The 13,757-nt window shown below is 37.0% G+C and overlaps 1 protein-coding gene across 52 annotated transcripts in view; it reads right to left on the bottom strand.

Annotated features, from left to right (window-relative positions):
* Positions 1-13,757, bottom strand: part of Ptprd (protein tyrosine phosphatase, receptor type, D) — a 2,270,506-nt gene that overhangs the window by 124,317 nt on the left and 2,132,432 nt on the right. For all 52 annotated transcript variants that reach the window (NR_160919.1, XR_003954893.1, NM_001352630.1 and 49 more), the window contains 2 exons: positions 6,391-6,481; positions 615-824 (listed from right to left, as the gene is read on the bottom strand). Coding sequence is in view for 50 of the 52 variants with exons in the window: in NM_001352630.1 (NP_001339559.1) it covers positions 615-824; positions 6,391-6,481 (301 nt within the window). In the remaining 2 variants the exon portion in view is untranslated. The remainder of the gene's footprint in view (positions 1-614; positions 825-6,390; positions 6,482-13,757) is intronic.

The following is a 13,757-nucleotide window of genomic DNA, read 5'->3' on the forward strand; positions in this document are numbered from 1 at the left end:
CTTAGGAATTCTCACTCTTATTGAATTATTCTGTAACTTTCTTGTATTTTCACTAATAAAGTCACTCATACTTTCTATAATTGAAGAGGCTGACTGTACTCACTTCTCCCTAGATTCACTGTCTGGTGAAGCTGGATAGAAGCACTGAATACTCACAGTTACAGGAGAGTAAGTTTAATAAATACCCTAGTCCATGTTTTCAAACATGCTATTTGAATGACAGAGGTTGTTGCTTCCTACTAAACCATATAAACCATCTCTAGGATCATGTAACTTTAAAACAGTATTTTTAAATGCAAATCAACTTAAACAAAGAAGAGAGAGAAGTCTTAGAGATTATGAAGAGAATGCTACACTGTGTGTTACACAGAAAAGTCTGAAGACCTATGCTCGATCAATCTGGTACATACCATGGGAAATTCCTTCACCTAAGAGGCCATTTTATTTACAATGTAGTATCATGCAGAGCACTCAGTAATTTTGGAAGGACAAGCAACTCAATGTTATACTTCCATTAATGACATCTGGTGAGAAATACTTGGGGTATGTTGCAGGCACATCCTCAAATAAACATGCACAGAAGTAGGAAACATAGGCCATCATAATTAACTTACAGACTCTGCATGGTCCATCACTGCTAACACAAAGAAGACATATTCTTGTCCACTTTGGAGCTGTTTGTTCGTAAATCCACCATAATGTTTGTCATCCCCCAGGGTGAACTCAGTGGGAAGGACATCAAAGTGAGCAGCAATATATGGCTTTAATTCAACTTCTCTTCCATAACGAATGCTTCTGCGTTTTCTAGATATCTCCTTAAGCAGCTTAAGGGAAAAGTGACAAACAGAAAGAAAGAAAAAACAAACATAAACAACCAACTTCTTGATGTCTTAGAAGAGAAATTCATCCAGGACTGGGAAGAACCTAATACAATTGGTTCACCTTTCCTGCAGCAGATCAGCTCAACTGACACTCCGTTGTGATTTGCAAATACGTGCTTCCTCTTAGGTAAGATGCTAAACTGATTTGCAAGGGCCAGAGTATAAACACAGGCCATTAGATCTTCACTGGAAACACACATAATTTCCTACAGTAATAAAATTCTTTAAAAGGCCAATGTGACATCATGTCCGGCTTAAGGAAGCACAGTTTGATACACAAAAGCCTCATGAGAGATACATGACACAATTAGTACCAGTCAAAGCCATCAAAATGCTAAAATATGATATTTTTATAGAAGATGCCACCATTTTATTGTGGGATCATATGATGACATTCTCTAAAGTCTGCAGACATGGAATCTAATGAATAACTTTGATTTGCCAATTCTAAGATGTCGTCATCACTCATTTCCATGTCTGGCTCAGCTTACCTCTTTCTTAAGCAATTTCGAAGAGATTCTTGATTTTTTTTTTAACCACTGAGTTGAGTTTTCCTATAATCTAGCTCTGAGGAATAAGTACTTAGACAGATGACATGGTCAGCAGGGTAGGTAAGAATAAATTTCAATATCAAGAAGTAAAGAAAACACACACACCTCTTATATTTCTAAGGAAAAAAATCTAAAATTAATGTTTAAATAATTTATTGCTTTTCATTGTCTTTCTTTGGAAGAAAATCTCACTAATAATGTGAGAATTGATTTTGAAACAATGCACAGTTATTTCATAGAGTCTAATTGAGAAATGGCTTCGATTTGTCTTGGGTGACTTTTGAGGAAAGTGTTCATGTTTTAGTGACGTTTCAGAAAGAACTTTTGTTTAACTGTTGGTGAAGAAAGGGGCATCTGTCTGAGGAGAAACTGGACAAAGTCTTTGTAACTGAGGGCAAACCTAACCTTTATCCTGGTCAACAAAGTTATAGAACTTAGTCAGATTGTGCAGCAAAACTATTATTCTTGGTTTTTGTGCTGGAAAAGATACAGTAAAGCCAAACTGGTGAGATTTACTTTGTACAAAGAAATACTGTAAGAGATGGAGGAATAGATGGTCCATCAGTTCAGTGCTCTAGCTACTCTTCCAGTAGACTTTGGTTTGACTCCCAGAATCCAAAAGAGTAGTTTATAATCAATTATACAGGATCTAACATGCTCTTTTTGCCTCCGTGGACACCAGCATGCATTTGCTGAAGAGTGACACATGCAAGCAAACACTCATACTCATAAATTAAAATTTTGAAAAAATACAACGCAAAAAATGATGGCACAATCAAGACAAGACTCTCAAGAAAATGGTTATTGGTCTTCTCTAAACTCAAATGGTTCTGTCTGAAACAACAGGCAATACAGTGTGTTTTACACCAAGAGTCACTAATGTGCACAGCCGATTAAAAAACTAATAATGTGGAAGACAGGCTTCTGGCTATGGAATAATTTGTTCCTAGAACATGTATCAATAATATTTAATTTATCATGCTCTAAAAATGTCTGTTAAATCTTGAGCTTATTGCTACAATTAAAATTATACGAGATTTAAGGCATTTATAGAAGTTCAGGGAATTAGACATGCTCTGGCAAATGTGGATCAAAATTCTATGTATCTATGTATCTATGTAGACATTCAAGTGGGCCACTCAGTTATGTTCCATCTTCTCAGTTGAAGGAAGAGAAAATTATCTTTTGTTGTTATACATAGGCTTACATATAATGATGATGATGGCCACATCTTAAGCAAGTACTTATTGGGTACCAGATACTTTTCCAGGAAGCATATATTGGCTCCCCACAACAACCATGTAAAATAGATTACAATTACAACAAATTCTAAGTTAGCAAATGGGGCATGATAGAATGGCTCCCTGTATGAATAGACTGGATGGGTAACAAAAATTGAAAACCATCCATAGGAGAGATGAATATGAGAGATTTTCCACCTAATTTTTACACAAAATCAAGAAATCTAATGCCATGTTTAAGTGCTGACCATTTGAATCATTTTTATTCAATTAGTATGTAGGTAATTTTTGTGTATCTGCTTTCATTAACATAGATGAATACCACCTTTCCTTTTCCTAGATATTTTAACATGCAAATTATAAAACTCTTGATGCCAAATAATTAATATAATATCATACTTGAAGGGTGACTATTAAGGCTATTGTCAATGTTCAGTATATGATAGTCTATGTAACCCTGGGGAAAATATACTACGGATGCTATGAATAGTCTTTTGAAGTTGGTCAATCAAAAGCATTTACCATCAGTTGTTTATGAGACTCTATTTCTGCTTCTACTTCACTGATCAAACCCTACCTTAGTTCTGTTCGCATTTCAGATATAGGCAGCTGTCATCATTCATCAATATCATCCCCATGATTACAATTTGCTAGGGTTTATTTAGAAAAAAATAAAGTTTAAGTGCCTTGGGATTAAATATTAGAACATTTTGGTCTTTAGGTCCAGTACCGTCATTTGCTGATGTTAAATCTCGAATCAGATCCTGCCTCCAAAAAGTACCCTTTAGGATGCTTCCAGTGTTAAACATTAAATAGCTTTAAGTTTAAATGATACCAAAGTTAGTCACAGTGCTGAAATGATAGCCACGCATGACCTCATTACTTTATGACAATGCTTTGAAGAATAGTGCAACGAAAGGCTTTGGCACATTACCTCACTTGCCCTGAAATAAATACAATGAACATTGGGGAGTCATTCTGCCCAAAATTCATTACAACTCTCAATGCCTGTTCTTCTCAGTTTGACCTTGAGAGCAGGAGTACTAGTCTATGAATTTATCACTCAGATAATAGCCCAGACCAAAAAAAAAAAAAAAAAAAAGATATCATAATATAATTTTGAGAGTCACTCACTTAAAAGGCCTTTTTAAAATCTGGTATGGACCTAGATGTGAGGCATATGTGTGGAAATCCTTTCTGGCCATCATTCTACTTGATGTATCCCCAACAATGTGAATTAGTGAACTATAGGCCTTACTGAAAAAGTACTTGGTCAGATACAATTAAGCAAAGCACATTGCTTTGTCAAGCCTAGCAGTACCAAATTCAACCTGAAGTTACTACAATATTTTGTCATATATACCAGGTAAAAAACAAGTTCTCTCTGCAGGGGTCAGAAACAGGCTGAGTAAGCAGAAAGGGCCATAGCCACCTCTCATTTGTTCCCCTCCACAACAGTCACAAAATATATTAGATATAATTCCAGAAGTTATATCAAGGGCTTCAGTTCTTTATCAGAAATAATTTTCATTTTCCAGTCAATGCATATCTTATTTCTTCCACCATTAATTCTGCAATGTGGTCTCAATTATATCAGTAAGAAAAGTGGGAAACAACCCATCCTGACCCAAAAGTTGTGAATTAATAAAATGTTCTTTATCAAGCTATTATACAGATTAATGCACCACAACTCAAAGGATGATTAAAATGACCCTTTGTTATGGGAATCAGTAGCACAGACCTGTGGAATTTAATTGCAAGAAAGTTCAATGTCACATAGCCCTATATTTTAATCCATTAGCATTACTGAGCATTCTAGAGGTTAAAGCCTGGCTGTAAAGGAGAATCACTTTCCATTCCTTCCTATCAAATGGTTTCACATCTAAGAAAAGCGCATTATTGAAAGCATTTGATGTCCCTTTTGCCTTGGATCTCAGTGCTTTGAAAACTCGTTTTAAATAGGTAGAACTATTTATAGATTCTACAAGTTACCTTTGCATTTAAAAATCCAATTTCAACAAAAAAATGAGGAAATGACGATTCTATAACTCAGCTCTGAACTATAGACTGACATGGGGTTAACTGCTTAGAGAAAGGATCCTGTTTTCTCTAACATCATAACTGACAGAAAGCAAACTGACAACTAAGCTATTTGACCACATTACTGAAATGTGTCATTTTGTACTGTAGCCACATCACCTAATCACTAGACAGTGACACAAGCAGAGACCTGACCTTGAGCTTGTCTAGCCTTCAGAGCTTGAACAAATTTACCTCATAAAATAGGTAGTTGAGGATGAGGCACATTTGTAGGGTGATGCACATCTGCCAAGGGATGCGTGCCTAACCCCAACGGCCTGCTTTGTTTTTGTCGAAACACATTTACCTTGTACAGACACATTACAAAAACATCAACAATCCCTTGAAATGTAGTTAAGGGAATTAATCATTGCCCTTCCTCCATTTTGTACTAATCTGGAGGAGAACGAATATACAGAGATAATACAATTATTATGAGATATGGACCATGTTGTAAAGGAACCACATAAATTAAAACTTCATATATATTGATGTTGGAGGCACTTATAAACTTACAACATTTTCTTTAAAAAAGTCTCTGTAGTATTTCAACTGTGACTCCTAGCCACTGTAGGAGATTTGGTAAATACTCTGTATCAGGTTTTGCATAATGCAAATGGCTACAAATATGTAATCATTTCTTTTAAAAAGTACAAATGAAGCCCGGAGGTGGTAGCACACGCCTTTAATCCCAGCACTTGGGAGGCAGAGGCAGGCGGATTTCTGAGTTCGAGGCCAGCCTGGCCTACAAAGTGAGTTCCAGGACAGCCAGGGCTATACAGAAAAACCCTGTCTCGAAAAACAAAACAAAACAAAACAAAACAACAACAAAAAGTACAAATGAGGCAGGAGAAATGGCTCAGCAGTTAAGGGCATTTGTTGCTCTTACAGAGGACATAGACTTCCTTCCCAGAATCACATGGGGTCTAACAACCATCTGAAAGCCCAGTTCCAGGGGACCCAGTACCCTCTTCTGATCTCCACAGGTACCATGAACACACACAATACATAAACACACACACACAGGAAAAACACCCATACTCATAAAACCAGACCCTTTTACAAGGTGTCTATATTTCAAGAAGCAGCACTAAAAGCATGTTGTCAATAAGACTTTGGAGTCAATGCCAAACTCTTCAGTGTTTGCTGCATTTTATACTACATCCCCTTCATTGCTCAGAATTTTGCCTTTTCCCCCATGCACTAAAATGTGCTTTGGTTTGTAAAAACCTACAGAGCAGAGTAAGCCAGCTAAATGTTTGGGAGTCACTGAAAGTCTATGAAAATGTGAACCTATAGCAGGTGAAACGCAACGTGCTAGAAAATGCATGTAGCATTTGAAAGACCCTTGGTGACTGCCAAACTAAGGCCCCTAGAATTTTATTAAGAGTAATGCCATCATTTTCCACACTTCTGCATCATGGTTACAATGGGTTGGGAACAAAAGAATAAGGACAATGCAGATAAAACAAATTGTAATCTTTTAATGAAAACAAAGGATCTTTGATGGAATTCCTACAGTACAGCAAGCTGCCTTTACTGATTCGCTCAGTTTTCCAGACACACCATAGCTGAGACCTGAACAAAGTGCTGAGAGTCCGCGATTAGAACGACAAAAGACAACAAAGACACAGTTACCTCATCTAACTCCATCTCATCAGGGCTCTCCCAGGGCTTGATGAATTTCCCACGCGACTTCTTCAAAGGCACAATTATAATGTAGTAACCCCTGTTTAAGAAGGAAGAAACAATACAGATAGTTCAGAGAAGAGGGAAAATGGTTACAACCTTTAATCTTTTAAAGGCCAAATATTAACACAGAAGAAAAATTATGAATGTGGGGTTACTCATCGATTTTTTATAGTAAGAAAAAAATACCCACTTGTTTGTTTAATTAAAAAAAATATGTGGTAGATGTCAATGTGTGAGCTTGATGACTTCATAGAGTAATTTCACACAACTGTCTGTTCATTATTAAATATTCCAAACAAAGCAAATATTTTTGTTAAGACCTGCCACTAGACACACCAAAGCTCTATTGAAATCCACCACTTCAGACTGATGCACTAGACATTTTTAATATTAAATAATAAAAAGTTTTTAAAGGAACATATATAATAAAAATGGCTATTGTGTTATAAGCATCTATTATTTTGTACATATACAAAATTATGATTATTATATTTAAGTAAAACTAAAAGTATGTTAAAGTCACTCATAATCTTATAATTATATAAAGATAAGGAGGAGAGGCCCTTGGTCCTGTGAAGGCTCTAAGCCCCAGTGTAGGGGAATGCCAGGGTGAGGAAGCAGGAGTGGGTAAGTTGATGAGTAGGGGAAGGGGGAGGGGATAGAGAATTTTCAGAGGGGAAATCAGGAAAGAGGCTAACATTTGAAATGTAAATAAAGAAAATATCTAGTAAGGAAAACTAAATTGTAAAACTGTAAGTAGTACAGGTATTTGGGGACTAATTATACCTAAAGTCCTTTAAAATAGGATTCAGTGGAATAAAATCTCCAGAAAGAAGTTCAAATGTTCTATTCACTGAGGATGACAACTAAACCATGAGTACCACTTAAAGCCCCATGCTCAAGACAAGGTAAATATTAGTAATGAAGTTACTATGCAACTTCAGGATCGTGCATATCCTTCTCTTGCTTTGCATGTATAAGAACTCTGCCTGTATCAAGGTCCAGTATGAAAACACTGCAGATGATAACTAACAATATAGAAATTATAATTATAATTTTAGGCACTGAATTAAATGTACAATCTAGCTTTCCATTCTTATATCACAATCCATTAAAGACTGGGAAGAGATTAAAAAAGATTAAAGAGATAAAAGAGATTAAAGGCTGGGCACAGATAAAAAATAAGAACAATTAAATAACTGCTCAATTTAAACAGACAGTGAGGAAATTCATTGAAACCTTCATGATGGTTTTTCATTTATTTTTTCATTTATCCTATTTCTGAGAATCTCGTAAATTTGATAGAGATTCATAGAAAAATTGAAAACACATATACATAAACACAGGAATGGATTTATAAATTTAAAAAGAGACAGCTATCACATGGGGCCAAGAAAAACAAGGAGTGAGGCGGTTCCAGCCCTGTTACATGAGCTATTTTGAGTCAAAGGAGATGTAGAAAAGCCCCTCAGCAATCTCTCTGCTACAGAAAGGTTCCTCCCACACATATCTGATAGAGCTAAGCTGTCCAGGATGATAGCTGTGAGACCTCTGAGGCCATCAAACATTGAAATATGGCTGGTGAGAACTGGGATACGCTGTTATGTGTAAAAGACAGTATAAAATTACAATGTAAAGTATCTCAGTGATAATTGAGTTGTGATGATACAGTAACAAATGACAATAACATGGATATTTTGGGTTAAATCAAATGCTGCTAAAATTAATTTCCTATCACTTTGCCTTCAAGACTATCACTACTAGAAAATTGACCTGTGATTCCCACAAGTACTCTGTTGACAATCCTGTCACCTGGAGATGTCTCTTACCTAGAGTTGGGGCTCTGCTACTAACAGCTCAGGGCTCTTTTAAAACTCCTATTAGAGCTCCTTTTTAAAGACAGCTTGTTTAACACCCTTGAATTTCAGTTGTATATTCTAAAAAAAAAAGACCATGAGCCTGTTCTCTGGAGAAAAGCCTATAATAGCACTGATCGAGCTTGGCAGTCTGTGCAGCATACCGTGCGGAAGAGAGGCCAGTAGACACTGGCGAGGTTGCCACATTCTTCACTAGCATGCTACAGATTCTACACCACACAGGTGAAGGGACTTGATAAACTCTTCCCTTAATCAAGAACTCAACTCAAACCATACTCTTTTCTCCATGGTTCTTTGAACAACTAATCCACAGGTGCATAAGATTCCAGTAGCCACCCATTCATTTTCTTTACTACAAAGAAGCATGATGATCAAGGAGGATGGGGAGAAATAAGAGTTGGAGGGTGTGAAATAGGCCAATATTTTTAATTTTATGATCCAGACTAAGCTTCATCCTATTCACACCCTCCTACCACCTGAAGGGTTTGCCAAAGAAGTCCATCATGTTAAATGAGCACGAAGAGAAATGACAGAGCTGCAACTGAGCGTTCAAAATAACAGTGCAGATGCACTTGATAAACACACTTGTCAAGGAGCCTCTTGATTTTCATCCCTGCGCAGTCAGGAGAGCTTCTCTTCCTACAGCAATGACACTGGGGGTTAGCAAAGGGTGCCTATTGTTTCCCTGCGGGTTCTGATTGATCCTCAAGCTGATGACTTCTCTTAATTTTTCTTCCTCTTTCACATCAAGTTGCCATTCTTATACATAAAAATCCATAGTTTTACTTCAGCACTCTTCCCCCAATTATTCAGTGAACTCTCTGGTGAGATAAGAATGGAGCAGCTTAAGTCACAGCAATTAATTATCAGGATGGTTAGATATCTATCACCTTCTTTTGCCTACTGATCTAAGCACTCATCTAGGGCAGGAAGGCAGAATGGCCTTCAGAACAGCCTTGCACATTTCATGATAATCTGGCAATCTGGAATTCATATTATCTAAAACTTGTTCTCTGTAATGGAGGATTTGTAATATGTCCCAGCACATCATCAGAAACCTACCAAGTCCAGCTTCTCATTTTTTTCTAGAAGATGTGAGTGTGTGTGTGTGTGTGTGTGTTTGTGTGTGTGTGTGTGTCAGAGTTTCATACCTTTAGAACTGTGCCTGTGCCAGCTTTGCTTTCCTTTCTATCTTTACAGAGATGTTCACACAATAACTAAGGCACTCATTGCTTTTAGCTGTCTTTTTCTCCCAAGGCCACAGTTGAAATTCATGCCACTTTCTGTCCCTAAGCTCAGGAGACTAAATAAAGCATGAGAAATAATATAACAGTGCAGCTCATACCATAAATTTATGACCCTCAGATACAGACAGGCCACTAGGTCTCCACACAGCTTGTCTCTTGAACTTTTATTTTCATTTCCACAATATCATTTTCTCATGCAGACTCAGAGACTGAGCATCGACATCTTAGGGAAAGGGATTCAGATCACTTACTGATAGAGAAAATGCTATCTGAAAATTCTCCTCGTCTTTCTAGCAAACTATTCTACCTGACCATCTACATAAACCATAATCTTTTCTTTAAGTACAGAAGATGCCTGGGGCTATCCTTATCATGACACTGGTTGGTTAATGGTTTTCTATTTCCTTCCTCTTATTTTCCTAAGGCATCCCACTAAACACAGTATTGCTAATGCACGTACTTCTATCTTAACCTTGTTCTTCCCATTGGAGTCTACAGATTGCCTATCAACTACACTTAAATCCACTATTGAAAAATCAAAGCAAACAGAAGTCCTGGCCAAGTACCTACTAGTTAGAAGATGGAGACATGGTGGGGGGGGGGGAAAGCCCCTATATATAAGCAGCTGTTCCATCTATGGTTTGAATGAGCATGTCCCCCACAGGCTCAGATATTTAAGTACTTGGTCCTCACTTCATGGGGATGTCTGAGGAGGCTCAGGAGGTCTTTGCTGGAAAAAGTGTGCCCATGGAAGTTGTCTATTAAAGTTTACAGCCTACTACTATTTCTAGTGTGCTTTCCTCTTTTTGATTTAAGATGTGAGCTCTCAAATGATGTGCCTTTAGTGGGCGTCATGGAAACTGTCTCAGGAAACTGTAAACCTAGATAAATCCTCTCTTCTACAAGTTAAACAAACAAAGAAACAACAACAAAAACCCAAAATACAAAAAGAGAAAAACCACAGTCCAGTCACAGCAGTCTCTCCCATCTCTTACTGTCCAAATTCTTTCGAAAGGTTTGTGCTTTCTCTGCTCCATCTCCTGTCTCAGCAGTGCCTTATCATCACTGCCTTAGCACAGGGCTGTATCAACTCTTCACTGCCTCAGCCCTGCACTGTCTCAGCCCTGCCCTGCATTGACACTGCACTTCCCCAGCCCTGAACTGCATCAACAGGACACTTCCACAGCACAGCACTGCATCAACATTGCACTGCCTCAGCACTGCACTGCATCAATACTCTGGGGATTTTAGGCACCTCATGCCTACATGGTGTTATACTGGAAGAGATTTTTTGTCTCTTTAAAACTTCTATTAGCATATAGGTAAGACCTTCCATAAACAATTCTATGCCTTTTTTTTTTAGCAACAATCTCGACTTTCCTCCATTTATGATTTACTATAGAAACTTTACCATTGTATCAGAATTTATTATGGATGCATAACTGTTAAATTATAGAATTTTAATACACTCTGTTCCAAATTTCTCTTCATTCTCTTTTTCTTAATCCAAGGAGAGTGCATTCTCACTCCAAACTTATAATATTACCTTTATGTAAATACTGCACAAATAATTATTTTCACCTGGAAATCTCTTCTGAATATCAAAGATTCGGCAACTTCATGTGCCAAAGTACTTAGGCATTGTTGTGGTGACAAGAAAATGAAAACCAAGTCTTTCCTGCTCTCAGGATGCACCATAGCCATTGCAACCCCAGCAGGAGATGTGGCCATTATATTGGAAGTCTGTTTTCACTTTCTTCCTTCCCCTCTCCTGGTTCATTTCCAAGTGCTCTTAACTTCTGAACCCCATCTCCAGAGAAATTCGCTTCTCTGCCACTCTACTGCCACCCATCTGGCCTCATTCCATTTTGTTGTCATGTCTGAACAATAGTCCCATAACTTTTCTTCTCTACCAACTATCTTTTTCTAGTCTGGTCTCTGAAATTTTCATTTCACAATACAAAATTGATTGTGCCATTTCAACCCCTGATGATATTTCAATAGAGCCTTATTTCTCTTAGGATAAAGACCAAGGTATTGCAAGGCCTGTCAGAATCTTGCTTGAATCCCTTTTCCCACATTGAGTCATACCGAGATTGGCTTTCGGTGTTTTGAATTGATCGTGGGGCATTTGGTCAACACATCCTTGACCATTCTGTCCCAACTGCTTAGAAGCTCAAATTAATTCTCTTTCCTTAAATATTAATTAACTTATTACTTCACAAGAGAACTATTTTCTGACTTCTGGTAGGACTGTTTCATAAATTGACCATTTTGCATCTATATTGTTTTTACACTGTTTAAACTATGTTTGATATTTAAAAGAATATTATTAAGGTAGATGTACATGTAATCTCTTCACAATTCACTCAACACTGGCAGGCTATCACGGAACTACTTTTCTTCTGAACAGTGGAAATGGTTAGCCTATGTGGTTCTTGAGGATTTGTGTCTCTTCTAAACTAAGTAGTTAAAATGTTTGTTGTTCTCTAGGAGAGTTTACAATTTCCATTTTTGTCAAGCTCTTTCTCCTCTCATTAGAAAAATAATGACATGGTCACATAGAGCTTACATAGGAGACACAATCCTTACTATATTTTTCTTTATCAGCTCACTAGTAATCTTTTTTCTAATCTCACATTTTACCTTATGGAAGATGAGAGGACTCAGATAAGGGTAGGGGTCAAATAGGTAGCTGATATATGCCCTATAAATGTATATTGACAAAATGATACCAACTGAGTAAAAATTTTTGAAATGGAAAATGTTTTTAATAAAAACTAAGTTCTATATTGCACTTTGCTTACTTGCCTGAAGCCTGGACTTCAGGCTTAAAACACCTTTGTCAACAAAGACTTCAACTATTATGTTAATAGAATAGGTTAAAATCATCTTAATTAACGTATCTAGAAAGTCTACGACCACTTATAAATTATGAGATTGTTTTTCACTATATTAGATTTAAGTAGATAAGTTAAATACAACCTTCATAGTTTAAATTATATTAAGGAAAGTTTTAGTAATTTCATTTAATACACTATTATCAAGGGTGCAAGCTCCATATAATTATCTGAGAAGGCAAGTTCTGGTCTTTGTTACATAGTCCTACTTCAGATGTAGCCAGCCTTTTAGCATTTGTAATCGGTCTTGGCATTTTGAAACTTGTTATTTAACTGGAGGTCAAAATCTTTTTCAAAGTTCAAGGATAAATGTCAATCTTCACATAATTTTTCCTGTTATGTTTTGTATGTATTGCTTAAATCAAATTACTTTATCATAGAAAACCAACAGTAGGCTGAATGATCTTTCCAATTTCTAGCTTCAGATTAAGATGTCGAATCTTTTTAGCTGTGTGTAGAATGGGAGGTTATTTAGCCTTAGCTTCATTCACTTCACTGATGAAGCAGTGAGGTGCTAAATAGGAAGGCTTCCCTTGTCTTTCATGTAACTCTGGCAACCTACACGATGTAGTGATTATGACACTCCCAGCATCCCAGTCTTGGGGCCAGATTAAGTGCTGGAACGCTCTTTGTTCTACTATCTGCCTAAGGAGCATCGTTTAATTTCTATTTCTTATTTATTTATTTCACACACACATAAGTGTGTGTGTGTAAATGTGTGTGTGTATGAGTGTTTTGCCCGTATATTTGTGTACCAAATATGTCCCGAGACTATAGAGAATACAATTTTCTATTTCTGTTCTGAAATGTTAAGCCATTATGAAACTAATTTTATACTTGGTACCTGGCACCTGTCAGTAGCTTTATCTATAAGCACAATCTGGGCTCTGCTTTCAGTTTTAATCAATCAGAGTAAAATGCTGCTACATAAAAACCACAGGAGAGCCCTTTGTCATGAATGTGCCTCATGTTGGAATAATGGTGGCATTATAGCATTCTCGAATTGGTATTCTGTCTTCACAACTATTACAAACTAAGACTGAAGCATCACAGAATCCATGACAACAGAGCTGGATGCATCCTTGAGGCTGCTTACAAAATAATTCAGCCGTTTGCTTGTCTCCACAAGACAAGATAAGAGCCAAGTACAAGAAAAAGACAGAAATAAAGAGCTGTGTCTTCGATAAATGAATAAGAATTTGTTGTTGGATAGATGGATCTAGTTAAGAGTACTTCAGGCTCTTCCAGAGGACCTGAGTTCAGTCCCCAATACCCACATCATGTGGCTC

The sequence above is a fragment of the Mus musculus genome, chromosome 4 (genome assembly GCF_000001635.26).
Source record: "Mus musculus strain C57BL/6J chromosome 4, GRCm38.p6 C57BL/6J".
NCBI classification, from domain to species: Eukaryota; Metazoa; Chordata; class Mammalia; order Rodentia; family Muridae; genus Mus; species Mus musculus.